This window comes from Eubalaena glacialis, chromosome 15, assembly GCF_028564815.1.
Source record: "Eubalaena glacialis isolate mEubGla1 chromosome 15, mEubGla1.1.hap2.+ XY, whole genome shotgun sequence".
Taxonomy (NCBI): Eukaryota; Metazoa; Chordata; class Mammalia; order Artiodactyla; family Balaenidae; genus Eubalaena; species Eubalaena glacialis.
Genome location: NC_083730.1, coordinates 58425543 through 58448775, shown reverse-complemented (window position 1 = coordinate 58448775; position 23233 = coordinate 58425543). Strand labels below are relative to the sequence as shown.

The following is a 23233-nucleotide window of genomic DNA, read 5'->3' as shown; positions in this document are numbered from 1 at the left end:
CTAAGCATGACTACAAAGAATGGTTTTGTGGCATGTGACAAATCTGCTCAACCATGTAAGTGAAAGGAACACCACCAATTCCCTTCTAGCCATCCTGGCTTCATAAAGAATTGCCTGTCCCAACAAACTCCACTTGTGTATGGCACCACTTTTCACAAACCGTGACCTTAGGAAAGAAACCTAATAAACTAACAGTCCCATGGGAGACAGAACCCCACTGCTTTAACCACTTTAGACAATGTTTTAAAAGATGCTTTTAAATGTAAAGGCCTTACCTAACTAGACCACTGAACAAAAATTATTTTAGATGGTAACATGCAAGAGGCAATACTAAGAACTGCTTGGGTTGTTGTTTACTTCTGAAAACTTGAGCCATGATCAGGTGCTTTGAGATCTTCCTTTTCAACGTGGGTCATGTCTTAAAATACGCAGACCAGGTCACCAAGGGATTTAGTGGTTAGCTAAACACCGATGGAAACGATTCATTCCAATTTACAGTTTTAAGTAAAGATTTAAGGGCCTGCTATGCCTCCTATCAAGAGTAAATTATCACACATCCTGTTTATACAGACTGGCTTGTCCACAGTTCTTCAAAGAGCTGGTGACACCCCCCTAACACTCCACCCTACCCCCAACTTCCTGCTCATTGGGGTGCTATATTCCTACTCATTTTTAAGAAGCGCCTCCCTCAACAAAATACTCTGCATTACAGTACTTTTTAAAGAAAATACTTTATTACGTCATGAAAAAAATGCATCAATCAACTAGATTCATACTTGTTTGAAAAAAAAATTGAAAATTTATTAATTAGACAGTATGTGGGCATCCTGTTCCACATGGGAATGAGAAGATGCTATAGGTTCTCTAAGTATTGCACAGTCTGAAAAAGACACCAACAAAAAAAGGGAGAGAAAAAAAAAAAAAAATCACATGATCTTGGGAACCACCTCACATTATGAATAATCTACCAAGAAACATTTAAAAAAGAAAACCCTTTGTTTCTACAGTAGCTTTGAGTTTATAGTTCTTGGAATGACTGTATTCCATTGACAACATCTCAGTAACAGGAAGCTTCATTTTAGCAATCCCATGTGCAAATATTAATAAAAAAATATATAAAATAATGCAATTCATCTCTTGCCATCATCCCAGCAATCATAACATTTCTGAGAACTGTTTTGCTTGAAAAAAGGGGTTAAGCCATAAGTTTTGCCTGAAGCTCCATTTCTGCAGCCCGTTTGAGTGCAACATCTACCAGAAGCTGAAATCCACTAAAATCTTGGTTGAGGTCCGGTGGAGTAGGGGGAGGAGTGTTGAAAAGACCACTCTGTGTGTGTGCACTTGGTCCAGATTTACACGTGTCCTCTGGGTACATGAGGGAGGTGTCTGTAAAGCTGCTGGCTGCCATCTGCTGTATATCTGTGTTTTGTCCCACACCAACTGACTGGCAGAGAGAGAAAGGCACATCTTTCAGTGCAGTCACAGTGGTATGACAGATAACGGATGGACGAGCCAAAATGGATCCTGGGGATGATGGCTTAGGAGACAGTGGCCTCCCTAGGGCTGGGTTGGGTCCAGCTGTACAGGAGTGAAAAGGGCTCTCCTCTAGAGCCGGCATGAAGTTTTTGATGCCTGTTGCTGACTCCACAGAGCTGGCTTCAGATATCTTGGCCCCTCGGCGGGAAATTGTGAACTGATTTGGATCTTTGCCATCCTTTCTCAGCATGTCGGGGAGGAGCCTGCGCCGGGCGTTGATAAACCAGTTACAGACCTGAAATCACACGGGGATGTTTTAAACACTTTAATGCTCCGCCAACGCGCCCGAGAGCCTTCTTGGGGGCGCCGTACTGCTCTCTCTCTTTGCATTAAAGGAGGCATGAAAAGGCTTATCGGGACCTACAAAGTTATTTAGAGGTATTTGAGCCCGGCCAAGAAAAGAGAGGTGTTTCCTGTCATAAACTTCCTCTTTTCCTAATACAAATCCCCTTTTTGGTCTCTCATCATCCTTAAACCTTTTCAGGAGGAAGGAAAAGAAAGGTATACATTCTCAAACGTCTGAAAATGATTTTAGAGAGGGAATTTTACCTTTTAACTCTCCCCATATTAACCTGTTATCTACCGCCCCAGCATTTAAGTTAATCAACTACAGGAAAACCTTCCTGTATGAAAAGAGCCACTCCTCCCAGTTACTGATTTTTCCCAGTTCAAATGACTATGTCAACAGACAGAACATGAATTACCTCACTGAAGTCTGAACTTGTTTAAATATCAAACCAGTTTCCTGGGCAATAGAGTAAGATTTAACTTCCTTCTTATGTTTGTTGCATAAAGGAAGGCTCTTTTAGGCATTAAAGGAAATGCTATTTGACAGGTAACTGTCAAGTGTTTCTGTTTCTCTATATAGCCAGTTATTAGCTGTTAGCACTATAAAGTTTACAAGAAAAAGATATGCCCCCTTTTTTTTTTTTTTTTGAGTGGGGAGGCACTTAACGGCTTGCTATACAGGAATGCTGTAAAGCGACTTAGGGGAAAAAACCCACCACACCCCCGGGGAATACAGCTGGTGTTCCTTTCCCTTACCTGTAGTGTAGAGAGGTGTGTTTGTTGGGACAGTAACGCTTTTTCTTGCTCTGAGGGGTAGGCATTGTATCGGTGTTCATACAGCCAATCGCGGAGAATCTGAACAGACTCCTTGGGCAGGTTGCCCCTCCGTCTTCTCTTGCCTGAGCCAGCAGAAGAGGAGAGGTCCAGGGGGCTGTCCATGCTGTCATCATCCTCGGTCTCACTGCCAGACGCGGCAACAACACCTAGGAGAGGACAGAGGCCAGCCGTCAGCCACTTTTATCAGCAAAGCTCACCTCTTTTGACCACTCAGCACAACTGTGTTTTCTCAACTCCTGAGAGCCAAACAAGCGAAGAACCGGTGTTTTCCGTCCTGAAGCACCAGAGCTCATGCGAAATCTCAACAGTAATTCGACTAGCAGGATATTCTAGATTCCCAGCCCACTGGCAGATTCCCTTTCGTACCCACTTTCCTATAGGATTCAACATCTCACATTCCTTTTGAATGATGCTCAGAAATGTCTAATCCAGCAAGTGAGACAAAGCTGCACCTAAAGCGAATAGCTTGCCACGTGTGAAACAGGAAAGGTGTCATAAGCAGACGGGATGTGTCTGACAACCTTCTCCGTGAGGTCATTGCTAACTAGGAAAAACAATCCAACAGGTAAACTAATGTACCTTTGAAACACCGTTCTTCCTCCCTCTTCCACTGAAGGTTTTGAAATAAAAGGGAAGATTTTTTCCACTGATACAAGCAAAGAAAATTACACTTGTAACCCAGTTAGTATTCTAAAGATAAAATGCATGGCAGAATTTTCTGCCAATTCCTTTTCTTTTCCTTTTCATTGCTACCTCCATTTATTCAAAACTAGACACCTACTTTTAATGGACAGTACTAGTCACTTTTTACTAAATACAAACAACCACTGAAGTTTTCAGTTTCACTGCATAAAAATATTTTTCAATTTTTAGTACTTAATGTAAGAGGTCAAAAGATGCCTAGTAGTGAATAAATTTTAAAACTTCCATAAATTTCAACTGCCAGTTTAATCCGAACCCAGGATACTACATATCAATAAGCAGAGATCAGCTTTAAGTCATTACATGACAAAGAAAACTGAATATGCAACCCCCAGAGGAAACTCTTTTGTTTACAAGCGCTTTAATCCTACCAGAAATTTTTAAAAAGTCACACCCATAGAGAATATTTAAATCACACATAGACTGGGTTCTACAAAACTTCAGACTTGGCCCTTTTAGACATTTAAAGATAATTTTGAACTTTAACCCTTCCCCGTTTCAAAACTACAAAAGGCTACTCTGACTAAAGACCTATATTCTCGTTTTTGAAGACAATTTAGAATTGTTAAAACATAAATAAATTACAAACTATAGTATACTTGAAAAACCAGTATTTCTATATAAAGGAAATTAAAGTAGCATGACATTTAAAGGTAGGCATTCTTAACTTTGTTGACACAAGCTCAAGTGGTTTACCTTGATAGGAAATAAAAACAGAATATTCCTCAGAGTGATAAACCATTCAATGTATCTTAAAGGAACTTTTCTCAAACCCCATCCTTTCAAAGCATTTTAACACAATGAGACTCAAAAAGCTACTCATTCAAAGATTTGTTGATGAGCTAGCTCGTCAGTTAATTGAGTCTAACTCTTCTTGGTGACACATTTTCAGTTTTGGACTGCAGGGGGCAGAAGGTGCTGGAGGGAGTGTCGCAGAAAAGGCAGAACCTTCCAAAGACAAAGTAAAGCAAGTTCTAACAGAAGAGTAGGATGATCTTGCAAATTCACTTTGGCTCAAGGCTTAATTAACAAACAGCCATCAATAAAAGGCCCAGCAATCCTAAATTTTAACCACAGCTGTGTATCTGATGTTTCTCTACCCAGATTTCATTAAACTGCTTAAAAAAAAAGGAGGCACATTTAAAACTGAAAGTGCTTTCACTGTTGAGAAGATGAGAAACTTTTAAAACCTGTGTTGAAACTTGGGTGAAGAACTATTAACAAAAAAACCTTAAGAAATTATAAATGTTCCTGTTTTACATTTGCTCTGATAAATAAATCTTAACTTTTAAAAACGTGTCAAGTAACTGAATGACTAAAGCAAATGTGAATAAAGCAATCTGTTTAAACTCTTCAAAAAGTCTGAAAAGCCAGAACTTTTTCTCTAGGCTATTAACCCCACCTCCCCTTTTTAACGTTTTAGAAACAGTGTGAAAGTCTGCTCACTGAACAGTGAATTCCCAACTGTAAATTGATAATCACACATAGTTTGAAACAAACAAAAAACCCCTAAAGCCTGTCCTTTGATCTGCTTACTTAGTTTGACAAGAAGCCTGATCTTTCAAAACAGGTTAGTGACACAAAAGCAGGTTTCAGTTAAGCAGCACCAAACTGCAGCGACTTTACTCTGTTCTCAGTTCATTTAAATAAAAGAGCAGCCAGGCCTCCGGACCTCTTAACAAATATTTCCAATATGTGCACAAAAGCTGACGGAACAGGAAGTTAAGACTTCAGTTCCTTGGCTGTGCCAGCTGATATTTCACTACAGCAAACCACGTTTGCTGCTGTCAGGACTGTTTTCATTAAAACTCTCCCTCCGGATTGTGGCTCAACTTGGAAAAACAAAGACTTTTCCAAGTTACTCATTTCCTATTGTAACAGAGCTTTGGAACACTTTCCCGGTTACGACTTGTTTCCAAACGTCTTACTCTGCTCACACTTTAAAAAATGTGGTGGTCGGGGGCGGGGGGGGGGGCGGTGCGGGGGGATCACAAGCCTCTTGTACTCCATCCACATACAAGGAAATTTGTTTAGAAAGCCACAAGATGGCCTATGAATCCCACAGCCCTAAAAAGCATTTTTTTCCCCCCTGAATAGTAACAGGGGGAGGGGCAGAGCCCGGGGGAGGGCCAGAGAGACAGTGGTTTTGAAGTTGAACTCTTAAAAAAAAAATCTGGAAGAGGCTACAAAAGGATCTGGGAATAAGAATAACCAAAGGCAACGCTTAAGGGTACAAATAGTAAAAAGCAAACCTAACCTAACAGGTTTCCTGATCAGAACATCTCAGGAGAAGCGACGGGAAACGTACTTAACCCCCCAGGCACTAAATCCAAGGAGCGCTGGGATGAACCCAGCAGCAGAAGACTGAAGCAAGAATCCCACATCGTCAGAAACCGGGAGCAAAGAGACTTAGGGGATTTTCCTCAACGAATCTTCTGCTTGTTTGAAAATCTTTTGGGGAGATCTTTTGGGCATTCTCAGTTTTCTAAGACGAGACACTATTGTCACAAACCAGTCTTACCAAATCCCCGGCTCCGCGATTGAGTTTTTAAGTGCTTTTGTTTTCAACAAAACTTGCAAAGATTTTCACGGACTTTTATAAAACGGACAGTCCAACTCGGCGAGCCAGGCGGGCCAGATCTCTTCCGGAGCCCTAGCGGAGGCCACTGGGCGCGGGGCCCCCAGGTGGCTGGAGGCCGGGGCGGGGGCGGGCAGGACCTAGAGGGACTCGCCGAGGGAGGAGCCCGGCCCGGCCGGCCCGGGAGCTTTTGTTCCGCCAACTCCTCGGCCCCCGCTGAAGTCGCCCCTCCGACCGCACGAGTGAGAGCAAACCCAGGCCTTGGAGTTTCAGATTACAAGAAGAAACTGAAAACGGGGCCGTGAATCTCAACCTCCTCAGGGGCCTGCCCACCCGCAGAGGATTTGCCAGGAAAACCTAAAAAGGGAAAGAAACCCGGGCAACCTCGGCAGTCTCCGCTCCCCCGCAAGGGCTCCGAACCAGTCGCGAAGTTTCCCCTCCAACACGTCACCTTTCATTGTTTCCATGAATCGGCGCGGTAGCAGTACCTCGCGCCCCGGGGCAGCGCGCCCCGAAGATTCCCCAGGGACCGGCGGGTTCCTGCCCCGTCCCCTGACTGGGGTGGGGGGAGGGCGCCGAGAGAGGGGAGCCGGGAAGGACGGGGGGCACCGGTACAATAGCGGGGGGGGTACCCCAGAGCCTTGCGGGTGGTCAGGGAGGATCATCACTGCCTTCCCCGCCAGAGCCCGAACAATGGGGGGAGCCCGCCCCGGCGGCAAGCCCAGCTCTGGTCTCGGATCACAAGACGCACCCGTCAAAAACAACCCAACTTGTTCCAGTCAGTTCACCAGGAGGGAGAGAACGCCTCCCAGGGACGATCTGGACCTGTCAGCCTTCCACGAGTTGAGCTGGTCTCCCTGGGCGCCCCCGGGCTCTCCCCGCGCGCCTTTTCTCGCCGAGCCCAGTTAAACGTCCAAACCTCTGAGCCCCCGCTCTCGCCCTTCAGGGTCCGCGGGGAGTTAGTTCCACTACAACTACCAAGGCCCCGGGGTGGACGTTTAGTTTGACTCCCGCCCGCAAAGCGGGAGGTGGGGAGCTCCGCGTGTTTCAAAGGCATCAGCCCAGGATCAAACGAACAGAAGTCCAAGGTGAAAATGTGGCCGAGGGAACCCTCTCGGCTTCGAGGCTGTCCCACTCTAACGGGAGTCTGTTCTAACCGTATTCGCTCGACGAGTCTGAAAGAATGTGGAGCTGGAGAAACTCTGGCCGCAGCTGGGCATGCGCAGTAGTCACCCCTCCCCCCACCCCGCCCGCGCTGGCTTCCCCGAGCGATTAACTTCTGTTTTGAACCACTCGACATAAATCACAACAGAAAAGCCAACTCCGGCCCACGACGGAACATTCGGGGGTACCTCCCTGCTAGGGACTGAAAAGTTAACTTCAAAAGGGAGTTAACATTCTTTGACCTTTCGTGGTGGTCTTTTTTTTCCCTTTTTCTTTCTGTGTATTTTGTTTTTAAACCAGACTGACGGCAAGTTTTAGTTATAAAGCTTCCAGAACGCTTCGTGGAAACAATGACAGACTCACTCTTTGCATGTCACACTTGAACTCATTCTGACTGCACGCCGCTTGCCCTCAGTCCTAACTCTTCCTCTTGCCCCAGATACATCGTGGGAAAACTTGTAGAGGCTGGGAATTCTGAAAAGTCTAGCTTTCCAAAGGGACCGACACCCGGGGGCGACCTGGGGTCCAGAGTCGCCTTCCTCCGAAGGTGTAAACGCCCCATCCCTGGAGAAGACGTGCCCGGCCCAGCCGGGAGTGAGCGGGGGCCCAGGAGCCCAACTTTGAGACAAAGGAGCCGCGGCTCCGCCGGCCGGGCCGCCCAGGGTCCCGACGGGGAAAAGCGGGGCAGGGGTGCCCCCGACCCGGACCCCACTCCCCCGCCCGCGAGAAAGAGCAAGAAGCCACGCGGCGAGCGTGGGGTGTCGGCGGAGACAATGAAACTTGGAGGCGCACAAACAAGGCGGCGAGCGTGTTTCTTGACAACGTGCCAGCAGCGTGGAGAGGCCCGTCTCCCCACAACAGCCCCTCGTGTTGTGTCTAGAAGGAAAACAGCAACTGCCATTTCAGACGCAGCCTCAACAAAGAGAACGGCCGCCACTCGGGCCTGCGAGCCCCGGGGCGGAAAAGTCCACCAAGTCACTCTCGCCCCAAGCCCAGCGCCGCCCCTCAAGCACGTTTCCCTGGTACTCGCGTCCACGGCGCGCGCAGCCCGCGAGCCTTACCTTTCTTGCTTTTCATTCTGGAGCTCCCCTTCCAGCGCGAGGCGACGCTGGGGTCTCGAGGGGCTAGGAGCGAGGGCGGAGGGGCCGAGCGATTGTCCTCCTTCCCGGCCGACTCTCCCGTAACTTGTAGGACGCGCTCCAGCCGTTATTGCTAAACAAGGCGCTCGGATCCCAGGCTCCCGCTCCTTGGGTGGAATTCAAGTGACACTTGGGCTTCCTCCTGCCGGGATCTTCTGGCAGCCGGCCGGGGGCTCTCCCTCGCCCAACTCGCTCCCCTCCCCACTCCGCTCCTTTGTTCCCCGCTCCTGCTCGGCGCACCTCGGCGCTGTCAGAGTGAGCGAGGCGAGGAGGGAAGGTACAGGAGGTCCTGCCTCCGCCCCCAGCCGCCCGCCCCGTCCCCCGCCCGCCCCGCCGCTCCTCCGCCCCTCCCCCGCACCTTCCAGCCGCGGAGGACGGCACCGAGCGCCGCGGCCGCGCCGCCTCACTCCGCGTCCCCGGGCCGCTGTCACCCGTCCCTCGTGGGGGCGGCCGAGCCCAGAAACGCGATCGCTGCTCCCCACTGCGCGCACGCCGCCTGCATCCCCGGCTCGGCGGCGGCGACACCAGCCGAGCGTCCCGAGTTTCTACTTTAGGCCTTTCTTCTCGGGGCTGGCGAGGGTGCGTTTGGTTAGGAAATTGCAACAGATGGAAAAGAGGCCGTCTCCTCCTCCCCCTCCTCCACCCCAGGGAAGAAAAGGCTCCCCTTTCGTTTTTGACAGCTGCCCCAACTCCACCGTCCCCGCTCTGGCCGCAGGAGAAGACAGCGGCTGCTGGTTCAAGGGGCGGGGCTCCGTAGGAAAAGTATTCGGGACAAGAACCAACTTCTTCCAGAATGCGCGGCTGCCATTGACACGCGGGCGCGGCGCGGCGCACCCTTCTCCTCCGGGGGCTCTTCCTCCACAGCAACAGTGGGGGGCGGGGGGGGGGAGGATGAGACACAGACACCCCGGGCGAAAGTCTGTTCCCCCCGGCTAAAGCTGCGAGTTCCGGACTGGATTGCAAGGCAGTTTCGAAATCTAACATGTTGCGGACAGACACTTGTCATACTCACATGCTCTTTAAAAGTCTCTGCCTGGGGACGGCCCGGACGCGCGCCCGCCCCGCCGAGACTCGGCCTGACATCCGCACCCCCGGACCCGGGCAGCTGTGCCGCCTTTATGGGAAGGGGGCTACCATCCCGGGGGCGCTCATCTGTTTCGGTAAACAGAGTCTACTTTTAGGACTTATATCCTGCTAGGGGACCCTTTTCTGCCCACCCCCCCACCCCCGGTACTTCAAACAGAAACTAACCATTAAGTAAATACATGTTCCTGTTGCTTTATTTTGGTTGAGAGGAGGACTCCAGTAGGAGTTCCTAGATGAAATTACCCTTTAAAAAGACCAGATGCTTTAGGCTCATTTCAAGAAACGCGTGCCCCCTCCCCGCCTTATCCTCTGCGTGTAGTTTTCGCGTGTTTGTCCCCTTCGTTGTTTTGAAGTAAACGAACTGTCACATGCCACACTAAGACTTTCCCCATCACTTAAAAAAAAAAAAAACCCAAACGTAAATAATTTAGCCTAATAGAGACGTCAGCTCCCGAGTCTGCCTCCAGTTTCTGCTCTGTGCTGTTTTTGTTTTGTAATCTCTGTAAAGAACCCGGCAGAAGCTCCGTGGAAATAAGGTTCAACCCAAGGAGGAATAAGGCAGCCAAACGATGACTAACTAGATTTTGGAGCCTCTGTTTTAGGATTACACTGAAAATTAAAGGCAGCCTCCCACCCACTCACCCTCCCAAAAAAAAGACACCCCCGCCCCGAGAGTGAATAAGGCCAGAGTTTACAAAGCTTGGGTGGTTTTTTCCAATTACAGGACTTAAAATGAATAAGCAAGGAAAACAGCGTCACTCTAAGAAGGGAGCGACCTTACGATTTTTTTTTTTTCCTGTGGTGTGCCGACTGCTCGGCACCTAAGAGAACACACATCTAAAACGGCCAAGGGGGGAACATGGTCCTGGGGGAAACCACCAGCCTGGAAGGGCTCCCCTGCAACTTGCCGGAGCGCAGTTCCTTCCCGGCCTGGCTGCAGATGAATCAGCGGCTGCGCCCGCGCGCAGGACAGATGTGGGCCGGGGAGGGGCCCGTTAGAGGGCCGCTCCGCTCCCGCGTTTGAAGGGTTGTTTGTTGCTGGGATTGGTGGCTCACATCCGTTGGGGACCGGGAGAAGGGGGAGGAGGGACGCAGGAGGAGGAGCCGGAGCGCCGGCGTTGCGCCTCAGCGGTCGGGGTGGCAGGAGCCTTGTCTGGAGCCGGGCGGTTACTGGGGAGACGCTTTGTTTGCTAACTTCGAAAGCCGCTTCGGCTGCCTCGGCCGCTTTCGAAGCCGGTCCACGAAACCCGCCTTCGGGTCGGCTTAACCCTCCCCCCGGCCGTTTGCACCAGCGCGAGACAAAACTGTTTCCTTCTTCCGCGTGGTTCTCCGCGGCCACGCGGTGGCTCTCATTATGTACACAAAGGTATCTTTTCCTTCGTCTAATGAACTTGGCTGATTATTGCGATTCTCAAGCAACCGAGATGGAAACCGAGGGTTGCAGGGAGTTTATAGCTAGAAAACAAACTTTACGGGAGAAGGGGAAGGGGCGCCGAGAATTAAAAGCCTCTTTTCAAATGGCCAGGAGGAGAAAGTCGAACTTTCAACTCTCTCGCTGGAGGTCCGGCTTGATCCGGGCAATGCTTACCTTTGGCTCGAGCGAGTCACACCGAAGCAGTTATTAAAGCTGGCGAGATGCTCCCGAGAGGAACACGGGCCCCCTCCCCCGGGTCGATGTCCTCCCTCCCACATCCCCAAGGCCCGTCCCAAACTTGTTTGAAGCTTTGGATTGTTGGTGCATTCTGGGAAGAAAGTGCCTGGAGTCTGCGTAACACAGGCCAGGAAAACAACCCGAAAGAGTGGGCTTGAAAAACCAGCAATTGCTTAGGATATTTTTGTTTATTTGCTTTTCTCAAGGTGGAAAAACAAGTTTCAGTTCTGGCTCTGTGAGTCCCTAAATGTCCCAGGTAGGGCCTCTCGGTGAAACTGATCCAGTGTCCTTTAAGATTCTTCCCGGTGCTTGGGGGGAAAAAATGTGGATTCACATTTACTATGTATTATTTGCTGAATTCATATGGATGTTAATTATATTGGAAAATTGCATGAATGAAAAGTGAGAAAGTGTTTGGTACTTGATCATCGTTTTACACCATTATTTTTTCCCTCCAGGCACACAGTTCCATTTGGTGTCTTATCTTCCCAGGCTGCCTCAAGGCCAAGAAAAGACACAGTTAAGTTACTTTTCACAGCTGCAAACCCTTCAAAAGCAAAAACTCAAAAAGAAACTTGGAAAGGCACATAAGCCAGAAAAGTGTATCAATACTTGCAGTTATTATTATTTTGATACCTGGTCCATCAAGTGATTGGAGACTATTTATTTCCTTCATCTCAGTGACCGTTGATAAAGTCTGATTCCACGCGGCACTGTCTTACACGGAGGAATGATGACTCACAGTCACTGGATCCCTTTTGCTTCTCCTCTCTGGGGAACAGATATTTTTATAAAATATGCAGACTGCGGGGCTCCAAGCACTGCACAAGGGTTCTATAATCATCTCTTGACATCTCAGGTCAGGGGGTCCTAGGCTGCTTAAGGAGAAGCCAACCATTGTCTTTTCAAGGGCCTGGGGCTGGGCTACAACCATCTTGTGGTGATTTTATCTGTCCCATCAGCATGACTCTCCTCCCCTTAGTTACATGAATAATGTAACTTGTGCTACTACTTTTGTTTGTAATCACTTTTCTCCTGGCCTGCATTTCCCTTCCCAGCCCTTTTTTCCCTCTGTAGCACAGGCCTTTTTCTTTTTCTTTCCCTAGAGGGGATTTGAACTCAACAGGACAAAGCAGAAAGATAATTGTTGAGCACAGCCTCTTACCTCTCTATTCTCAACATCATGATCTGTACTGTGTTTTACAGTTTACGAAACAATTTAAATGACCTCATTTAATACTCAAACTAGTAAGCTAGGTTATTATTTTTTTCCTAAAGTCAAGATAACACATCCAAATATAACAAAGCTAAAAGGTATAAAACCAAGTACTGGACATAAATTACCTGGCTGTAAATCAAGTGTTCTCCGGCATCATCTGTGGAGGGTCTGGTAGATGTGGAAGGCAGTATAGGGCAGGGACTGACCACAGATTACGACACCAGGGCCACCTGGACACATGGAGGTTGCTCTAAAACCTGTCTCTTCTCTGAAATCTACCTGGAGTTTTACCAGAGGCTCTCTTCCAACCTGCCTGCTTTTTGTGCTTTTTTTCTTTCCTCATTTTTTAATTACAAAAAAAGGGGCGGGGTGGGGTGGAAGGTAGACTGTTCTCAAAAATCCAAGCAAGAAAGAAGTATACATAGTGAAATAGGAAAGACCTCTTAACTGACCCCTTCACTCTCCATATGCGCATATGTATACTACACTCAAATGTAAGGGGGTTTTCATTGTTATTTGTTGTTTTCAAGTCCCCTCTGCCTGGGATGGCCCCATAGCATTTGCTGCCTATCTGGCTTTTTCTCACCAGTCAGAATTTGGCCTAAATATCATCTTCTCAGAGGAGTCGTCTGTGACCACTTGACCTAAATTTAGTTACCTTCGCTGCCACCATCTAGCTCAGGGGTTCTCAACCGCAGTCCTGTTTGGGGCTGGATAATTCTCGGTTGTAGGGGGCTGTCCTGCGCATTGTAGGATGTTTACCAGCATCCCTGGGGGCTAACCAATACTGGCTGGTAACACCCTCCCCCCAAGTTGTGACAAACATCTCCAGACATTACCAATGTCCTCCAGAGGGGACAGAAATTGGGGTAGGGGGACACCTCTGGTAGAGAACCACAGGTCTCGCTCAACCCTTTCTTTCTTTCTTCCATAGCCCTACAATTTTTTTTTTTGGCTGCGCAGGCTCTTAGTTGCTGTGGGCGGGCTGTTCACTGTGGCGCGCAGGCTTCTCTCTAGTTGTGGTGCGCGGGCTCTGTAGTCCCGGCATGAGGGCTTACTTGCCCTGCGGCATGGGGGATCTTAGCTCCCCGACTAGGGATCGAACCCACGTCCCCTGCATTGGAAGGCGGATTCTTAACCACTGGATGGCCAGGGAAGCCCCATACACTGCAAGTTTTAATTATTTTTCTCATTTGACTGTTAGTGTGTTTGTTGTCCTTTGAGCCCCCCAATAAAATGTGTGCTCATTGTTAAATATTCCTGCACTTGGCACAAGGCCTCAACCATAAAGGGACCCAATAAATATTTCTCAAACAAAATAATGCATGAAAATGTGACTGTAAGAATCATTAATGAGAATACAATCCGTTATTGTAAATAACATGCCAGGCAGCGTTAAATACTTCACATATTTTAATCTTTATTCCTGAAAACATCCTAAGAAGCACGCCTTATTATTATCCCCATCTGACAGACGAAGAAGGGCAGTTCAATCATTTGTCCCCCCATTCTGACCCCTGGTCCATGATCCAAACAATAATGATATTCTGCAGCTTGCTTTTTTCATTTATGTTTAGTGCTGAGCATTTAAATAGCGTCTAATTTGTAACTAAGCACAAAAAGAAAGTGCAATTATAGTTAAAATATTCAACAATTGATAAAACATAGGCACCAACCAAGGCCAGGAGCTCCTTCCGATTGTAAACGAGGGCAAACTAAACCAGTGTGTCTCAGCAGAATGTCAGCTTGTATGCAGATTTTTGGGGGCTTGTGTGAGTATATTTGTAGGAGTCCCTAGAAGGTAGACTAGCTGAGTCAAAGGGCTGTGCATTCAAAATTTTCACAGATGTTGCCAAATTGCCCTCCAAATCATCTTACATATTTAAAACCTCTTTCTCTACACCCTTGCTAACACTGTGCATTATCAATCAGTTTCATATTTGTCAATCTCCTAGGCAAATACATGACACCTAATTTTTATAAGGTTTGCATGTCTTGGTTTGAGAAGGTGAGAGCACGTTCTTGTGTTTTTTGTGCATTTATTTCTTCTTTTCACCTATTCATAACTTTCGTCAAGTTTTCTACTGTGTTCATTGTTTTTCCTGTTCTTTTTTTCTTCCTTTTGGCTGCTCTGCTTCCAGGATCTTAGCTGCCTGACCAGGGATTGAACCTGGGCCCTCAGCAGTGGAAGCACGGAGTCCTAACCACTGGACCGCCAGGGAATTCCCTTTCTTCCCTTTTTAAAATGGTGAGAACCAGCCTGTTTTTGTATTAGCCTAAAAGCATTTGACAGAGAATTAAAGGAACAAGGTTAGATGGGCCAATAATGAAGGCGGGGGGGGGGGGGGTGATGTGTCCTGATTTTAAAAAAAAGAAAAAAAAATATAGTTTGGAATAGTACCATATTTATGGGGTAAAAGTAAGACCTTCAGAATACTGTACCAGTTTTTAACTGAGTCCCTTTCTCCTCTTTCCATCAAAGGGTTAATCCACTCATATGTTTCCATTTATCACCATTACCTCATCTCAAAGCTGTAGAGGACCCATTTATTACAGCAATAAAATGATGAAATATCTAGGAATAAAATTAACAAGAAATATGTGCAAGTTTTATGAAGAAAACTTTAAAACCCTACTGAGGGACATAAAGGAAGACTTAAGTAAAATAAAAGATATAATTTATCCCTTCCTGCAAGATTCAATAGCGAAAGCATAAAGATGTTTATCTTCCCCAAATCGATCTTTAAATTCAAAGCAATTTCTATTAAAATTCCAACAGGATATTTGTTTTTAAATTGCTACACTTCATCAAAATTAAACAACCACACAATAGCCTGGGAAATTCTGAAAGAAGTGTTGGGGATGGGAGGAGGGCAGGGGAAACCCCTTCAAATATTAAAGTGTATTTTGAAGTTAATAATAATTAAAATGTAAGTGTTTTGTACTGAGAATAAATAAAGAGGAAACAAAGAACAATGAGAGTTTAGAATATGATATGGACATTTAGATTTTGGCAAAGGTGACTTTTCAGATCAGGGGTAAATTGAATTGGGACAATTGACTACTTTTAGTTAAAAATCAAGCTGGATCTCTATCTCACTCCTTTAACAAAAATAAAACTCATCTGAATCAAAGACTGAAATGTTAGAGATTGACATGTTAATTAAAAATGCACCCCTGTATGTTCTAGAACAGTGGTTCTCCAGGCGGGATGTATGTGGCAACTTTGCCTCCCAGGGGACATTTGACAATGCCTGGCGACATTTTTGGTGATCACAGCTGGAGAGGAGGGGATGCTACTGGCATCTAGTGGATAGAGGCCAGGGATGCTGCTGTTTTACCGCACACAGAACAGACCTCCACAGAAAAATCATCCTGTCTGGAGGGTCAGTCGTGCTGAGGTTGAGACCACTTGTTCTGGAAGGAGGCATGACTATGATCGTGGAGTGGAGAGGCCTTTCTAACCAGGACACAAAATTGAGACCCAGTAAAAGAGATCCATGTGTATAAGCATTTTGTATTTTTTAAAAACTTGTGTCTGAGGAAAAAAATCATAAAATTTTCAAAAGCAAAAAAACTGGGAAAAAATAACTGGCGGCACATGTCAGGCACAAGACCTATTTACCGAACTTATGGAGAGCTGATACAAATCAGAGGGAAAAAACCCTGTTTTTAAAAAGTAAAGTTGGGCAAAGTCTATAGATAAGCAGTTCAAAAAAAAAAGAAAAAGAAATCCAAATAAACAGAAACATGAAAAAAAAAAAAGCCACCACGAAAACTTTATTTTGCAGTCATTACAGCAACAAAGTAAATCAGACTGAGCTGATATAGAAAGATTACTAATATATGTTGATAAGCTTTTTTGTTTTTGTTTCTTGGGGGGTTTTTGGGAGCACTGTGAGGCTTGTGGGATCTTAGTTCCCCCACAGGGAATTAAACCTGGGCCCTTGGCAGTGAGAGCTTAGAGTCCTAACCACTGGACTGCCAGGGAATTCCGTGGTATGTTGTTTTTAAGCAAGGCGAAGAACATTATAGTATTACCCCCTTTTAAAAAAATTATTTATTTGGTTGCTCTGGGTCTTAGTTGCGGCTCTCTGGCTCCTTAGTTGTGTCATGCGAACTCTTAGTTGCAGCCTGCATGTGGGATCTAGTTCCCTGACCAGGGATTGAACCCTGGCCCCCTGCATCGGGAGCTCAGAGTCTTAACCACTGCGCCACCAGGGAAGTCCCTAGTATTGCCCTTTTGCGTAAAATGTTTTATGCCTATATTTTTTGGAATGATACTCAAGGAAACATTAACAATGGCTACCTTTGGAGGAAGAGAAGGGTAGAAAGGAATGAGATGCATGGCAAGGAGGGTTTTTTTTATCTTATACTTTTTTGTATAAGTCTGAGAAATGAGAGAGAGACAGACCGAGACAGAGGAAGAATATGAGCTGGAGTTGGAGAAGGCAGGTGCCCAGTCTAGACTGGTCATCATCATTTCATTTTACCTTCACTTATTCCTTCTTCCCAGCTCTTCCTTTTTTTAATGGAGATCTGAGTTTCTGGCTTAGTTTCCTTCTCTTTAGAGAACTTGTTTTAACGTTTCTTACAAGGCAGGTTTACTATCATCATTTTTGATGACTAAATAATAGTTCGTTGTAACTATGGATATAATTTATGTACCAATCCCCATTTATTGGACACTTAGGTTTCGTTCTGGTTTGAGTTAGAAGGGATTTTCAAAACTCATATAAAAACCTGAGCAGGGGTCTAAAATAGGATGAGCTATATTTGGGGCCTTGAAGTCTGGTTCTACAGTTCAGGAGCCAGGGGTGGTTAATCATTAGCAAGTGTGAATAACCCCCAGTGACACCCTGGGAGTTCATTATTCACTGCTATTTACAGGAAGTATCAAAGGCTGTCAAACCATTTGAATTGGATTGCCAAATCTGCAAAACTGGAAAGGTTAATCCTGATGCAGGTAATTTTTACAGAAAATTGGGCCAAGCATTATAATATGTAAAAAGAGAGCAAGATACTTTCCTCAGAATGAATGAATAAAAGCTGTCGATGTATGGATGGAGTCCGCACACCCCCCGAAGGCACGCAACATTTAAGGAAAGGCTTTCTCTTCTATTGGTGTGTTCTTACTAGGGGACAATCTGCTTCCTAAAGTGTTTCATCAGGCCTCCACAGGATGTCGTGCAAAAGCCAAAACGATTATTCCGTATTACCTTAAAAGGGAGGAAAACATATTCACTTCCAAGCTACTTGGATAAACTTTATCTTTAAAACTTAGGTATATTTTATTTCTCCAACCCATTTTGTAAGCTCTCCTCAGCCACACACTTAGAGTAGATAAGCAGGGGCAAAATAAATTTCTAAATCAGTCCATATTTGTCTCTCCCCTTCCGCTTGGGCTTGGCAGCAATTCATACACGTATCTACTAGTCTTGAATACATTTTATTTTTTAAAAAGACCTTAAAAATAGCCAGGTGACCTCACAAACAAGGGCTTTGTCCTGCCTAGAATGTCTTTTGTTTTTTTTCACTTTTTTTGATGTAAAAATGTAAATATATCTAATAGTGGAGATCCTAGTGTAATAAATCCCCAAATATTCATCACCCAGCTTCAACAATTATCAACCCATGGCCACTCTTGCTTCATCTATACCCTCACATACTTCCTTCTCTCCTATATTATTTTGAAGCAAATCCCAGACGTCCTGTCCCTTATGGATAAGCTCTCGTAGTTAATGCTCTCCTTGCCTGGCAGTAACACCTTCCTCCCTAGGCTAGATGGTTTGTTTACTAAAGGAGCTAAGAAGTCCCAGAATTATGCCCTATTGTATTTTCCTTTCTAGCTATTTCTCTTCCTGTGGTTAAGCATTTTCTTCTTGCCAGAGAGAACAATTACATTTTATCTTTAGATGGGGCTTTAAAGCTTTTAGTTCTACTAGCCTCTGTTAGACCAATAACTGAGGTACAGTTTCTCTTTTGCACAGTTCTACCCTCAAACATTTATATCAGTTTCTCCCATTTGAACTTGTCAGACAATTGCCCTGATTTTTTTTTTCCCTTGGTTCAGGAAGCATGTTCACCAAATCAGTATCTCACTTTGAGGTCTCTAGAAATATTGTTCTACTTTACTGACAAAGAAAAACATTACTTTAAAAATTCATGGCTACAAATGACTTTAAGGCAAATTATTTCCTTCTCGTGTGTGTGTGTGTGTGTGTGTGTGTGTGAGAGAGAGAGAGAGAGAGAGAGAGAGAGAGAGACAGAGAGAGAGAGACAGAGAGAGACAGAGACAGACAGAGGAATAGGAAGATGGGGGAGTAAAGTCTAGAAAGATTTGATACATCTAGTATGGAGTTGTTTTCAGCCAGAACAGCCAGATGGTAACATTAAAACACAAACAGGCCTTATTTAAGTTTTAAAACATAATATTCTGACCATTAGGTTTGAAAAAAGTAGAATCATCAATAGCTTATCTGAATGCTTTCCCTCCCTCCCTCCCTCTCTCCTCTTCCTCCCTTCCTTCCTTCTTTCCTTCCTCTCTCCCTCTCTTTCTGTCTCTCTCTCTCTCATAATTCTTGGACACACTATCCGTCACTGGAAATCACAAATCTGTGACTAATCCTAAATATTTTATACGTCACAAGAATCCCATTTAGTTGTTAAAACTAAACAAACCAACTATTCCCAAAAATGGTGTCTAGATTTCTTGAGTTAGGTACACTTTGCCTTCATCTAATAAAATATGTTCATCCTACCAGCTTTTTTATGAGAAAGAATAAACCCATACCCACACAAACTTCTATTTGATTAGTCATTTGTCACTTATTTGTCTGCTTGAGAAGTACATTTTCCAAACGTTCTGTAACCACAGTGCTTTGCTTTCTGTCATTTTTTTGAGCCTCCAAGAATTCTTGAGACATCATTACCCCAGTCTAAAATATAAGCCCCTCCATGGAGCTTTGAAATCCAATTCACAAAGTAACCTACCTATTTTTCAAACTAAGGATGCTGTTTAGACAAAGTTTCCTCTCACTCACCTACCCCCCCAAATTCTTCTCTTATTATTTTGCAAGCTGCCGTCAAATCATTTCTGCTCAGAAAATGAAAAATCAACTTTAGTCCAGGAAAAAAATAACGTAAATTTTGTTTGTTGGACTTCAAGTTGTGTTAAGAAGATTTGAGTAAGTTACTGTTAAGGAATCCTTATCTGGTAACAGGCGGTCTAAGCTGGAAACAAACAAACAAACTGAAAATACTGGAGTGGGAAGTTTACATTCATTCCTCATTGATTAGCTGTGGGATTAGAATGCCTCACCTCCACCGGCACCGCCCCCTCTCACAGAGCAGACGGCCCAGTTATCAATTGTTCTCAAGAAGTACAGCTGAGAAGGTGTGCAAGACATGCAAAAAGAGTTTATACTCTTACTTCCGGGATAATGAAATTGAAGGTTGACTTCCTTTTACCTGGGGGTCTCGAGATCTACACTCTAACCTACATCCACTCCAGACCTTATTTGAATGTCCACAGAAATAAAACTAAACTAAACTAAACTAAATTTCTGTGCTTCTCTTCCAGGATTCAGCTTTGTCTCTTGCAAAATTTGACAATTTATAGCCTTGAATGTCAATGCCTGTGCCCGAGTTGGTGGGATTTTGCTTCCCCATTCTCTTGCAAATTTTCTGCAATGAGCTTGGATTCCCTTACTTTTAATCAGCATAAAAAGCAATACGTTTATTTTTTAAGTTTTAAAAAAAAGCTGCCTATCCTTGGCACCAGAGTATAGATACAATTACAGGTTCTACATGTGAACTGAAAGAGTGATATTATGCATTTGACAAATATTGGCAGTGATTCTTGAGTGCTCACTATGTATCAAGTTTTTAAGCTGGTTGGTGTGAAAATAAAATAAGTAAGCAAAGAACAATAGGTGAATGTGCCCAGGGGGACAAAGTAAGAGAAAAGATAAGTAGTTCAGGGCATTTCAAACACTGGAGGAAGCAGAGTTTGCAAGGATTTGAGGAAACGGAGGCCTGTTGCTCAAAGCCAGTGACAGAGCAACTCACCAAAGTACATCTACAGTCTAGAAAAGGGGTGTATTCTTTGATCCACCAACTATACTTTGGGAGATTTATTCTAAGGTTTGGTGGTCTGATTTGGCAGATACAGAGGGGAGTCATGGAAGGTAAACCTCAAAAAGTATGGATATATTGAGGGACTTCCCTGGCGGTCCAGTGGTTAAGACTCTGTGCTTCCACTGCAGGGGGTGCAGGTTCGATCCCTGGTCAGGGAACTTCGATCCCTGGTCAGGGAACTACGATCCCACATGCCGCATGGTGTGGCCAAAAAACCCCACAAAAAAACAAAAAACATACTAAAAAAAAAAGTATATTGAGGTCAAATTACCAGCCTGAGGTGGGGTCAGGCCTTATTCTGTAGGAAATGATGACTATTTGGCCATACTTCAGGGAGATGAAGTTTGCCGTTTTCTCTAGAATGAGTTAGAGGCAAACAGCCTGCTTAATACGGTTTTAAAAGATTAAAGGCCCAAAATTTCATTGTGCCTGTGAGAATGGGAATGATTTTTTTCACTTGGCAGTTTAAGTTTCTAAAAATAAAATTTACTGAGCCTATCTGATAGCCTATTTATTACAAACACTTAAAATATAGAAAACACTTTACCATCGTTTATACTGTAAAAAGATAATGAGTGACCTAGATAATGCGAACCACTTCAGGCCAGGCTGGAGCCAGAATTTTGACTGCATAAGTCAGCTGTGTTACGTGGCTTTATTTTTCCTGTTCACACTGCAGAGGTCAAAGGGTGTGAAAGGCTTGCAAAAGGCTCGATTTCTCAGCTTCTCCAAGCATCCTTGGGAGGTGTCAGCCTGCAAACAGGCGGTTGGCTAATTACCGTGGTTATGAAGTGCCTCCTGGGCCTGCTCATAACTATTTTTTAAATAGGCTGTTTCTCACCTTGATTGGCAAGATGTTACCAGATCTCTGATGGAAAGGAGGCTGTTCCTTAACTGTTTTTGCAGAATGAAACTGCAGAATCAGTTCTGGGGAAGTCGAGCTGATGTGGGGTTGAAGCATTTAAATCTGGGGCTGCCAACCCTCATTTTTTTTTTTTTTTTGTATGTGCGGTAAAATATATATATAACATGAAATTTACCATTTTAGCCATTTTTAAGTGCATGGTTCATTGACATTAAGTACATTTGCATTGTTGTGCAACCATCACCACCATCCAATTCCAGAACCTTTTAATCTTCCCAAACTGAAACTCTGTTCCCATTAAACACTAACTCTCTCTCCCCTCTCCTCAGCCCCTGGTAACCTCTATTCTACTTCCTGTCTCTATGCATCTGACCATTCTAGGTCCCTAATATAAGTTGAATCATACAATATTTGTCCTTTTGAGTTTGGCCTATTTCACTCAGCATGATGTCTTCAAGGTCCCCCCTGTTACAACATGTGTCAGAATTTCATTACTTTCTCATTTACCTTTGTTTTGGAACTTTTTATTTTAATATAATTTCAGCCTTACCAAAAAGTGGTCAGAATAGTATAAAGAAATCCCATATACTCTTTACTACCCAGATTCCCCAGATTTGGTTCATTATTTTACACACATACACAAGCATTTCTCACGTATACTCTTTTTTCCAAGTTGCAGATATGTTGCCCCTTGAGCCCTAAATACTTCAGTGTGTATTTCCTAAGAATGAGGACATCCTCTTACAACATACAATTATCAAAATTAGGAAACTAACGTTGATAGAATGCTATTACCCAATATTCGAACCAGATTCATATTTTGCTAGTTGTCAAATAATGTTCTTCATAAACAAGCAAAAATTTCCTTCAGAAGAAAGCAAAAAAGTCTAGACTAAGATCTGATCTAGGAGCACGCGTTGTATTTAGTCAGTGTATCTCTTTAGTCTCCTTTAATCTGGAACAGTCTCTTTGTCATTCATGACCTTGGCATTTTGGAAGAGTAAACCCCTGTTATTCTACAGAATGACCCTCACTTTGGCATTGTCTCCAGCTTCTTCCGTTAGATTGAGGCTGTGCATTTTTGACAGACAGATCACAACAGTGACATCAGGCCCTTCTCAGTGCATCATATTAGGTGGCAAATGATTTCAATGTTCACATGTCCCGTTACAAGTGAATGTTACATTTGATCACTCTGTTAAGGTTGTGTCTGCTGGGCTTCTCCACAATAAAGGTATTATTTTTCCCTTTGTAATTAATAAAGAAAGGTCGATGTCCTATTCGTAACTTTTACCTTCTAGTTTTATAATCCATTATGATTCTAGCTTGAATCGAATATTACTATCATATTTATCAACTGGTGATTTCTAACACCATCATTTCTCTTACATTTATTTGTTGGCATTCTATTGTATGGAAGAGCTTTTCTTTCCCCATTTCTTTCTTTGCTTGTTTATTTACATCAGTATGGATTTGTGGAGTTATTATTATTATTTGTGGAGTATGTTATTCAGTGGGTTATAACTGGTTACTATTTTTTTAAACATCATAAAATTTAATTGTATCAATTGTGCACTCATCATCTGGTTGATAAATGATTACTTAATAGCGATGTTGTATATGGCCTTAGCTCCTCATTATGAATGGGCCAATTTGATATTTTATGACTTGCAGAGTAGCTGCAAAAGAGATACGGATGTTGTATAGTATTTCTCTTTCCAATATTTCTCACATTTGTTAATAATTGCAGCCTCTCAAAAATCCCTCAAGTGAAGAAGTGCAGACATATTGAAATACTTATTTAAATAAATAAATTAGAGAGGATGCCTTTGAAATACTGTTACTCCATTCTTTGAGGACTTTCTTATTTTCTGGTACAACAAAATGTTCCAGGCTCATATTGGCTTTCCCTGCCTAACCCTGGAATCTATCATTTTTCCAAGAAGCCCTAGTTACTTTCAGTAAAAAAGGATATATAGACACCAAGATCTGGGCTCTAAATGTGCAATGTGCATATTACTACTGGAGT

General features: G+C 44.3%; 1 protein-coding gene across 3 annotated transcripts; it reads right to left on the bottom strand.

Annotated features, from left to right (window-relative positions):
• Window positions 1-715: 715 nt before the first annotated feature.
• Window positions 716-8895, bottom strand: TGIF1 (TGFB induced factor homeobox 1). 3 transcript variants are annotated; one of them, XM_061170042.1, is made up of 4 exons: window positions 8603-8895; window positions 8167-8351; window positions 2581-2807; window positions 716-1771 (listed from the first exon to the last, which is right to left on the bottom strand). In XM_061170042.1, exons 2-4 carry the CDS (start codon window positions 8180-8182, stop codon window positions 1196-1198), a joined length of 819 nt encoding a protein of 272 aa, XP_061026025.1. In that variant the 5' UTR covers window positions 8183-8351; window positions 8603-8895; the 3' UTR covers window positions 716-1195. The 3 variants fall into 3 exon arrangements, with proteins under 3 accessions (XP_061026025.1, XP_061026026.1, XP_061026027.1); XM_061170043.1 differs by lacking the exons at window positions 8167-8351; window positions 8603-8895 and adding an exon at window positions 6693-6757; XM_061170044.1 differs by lacking the exons at window positions 8167-8351; window positions 8603-8895 and adding an exon at window positions 3028-3050.
• Between the last annotated feature and the right edge of the window lie 14338 nt (window positions 8896-23233).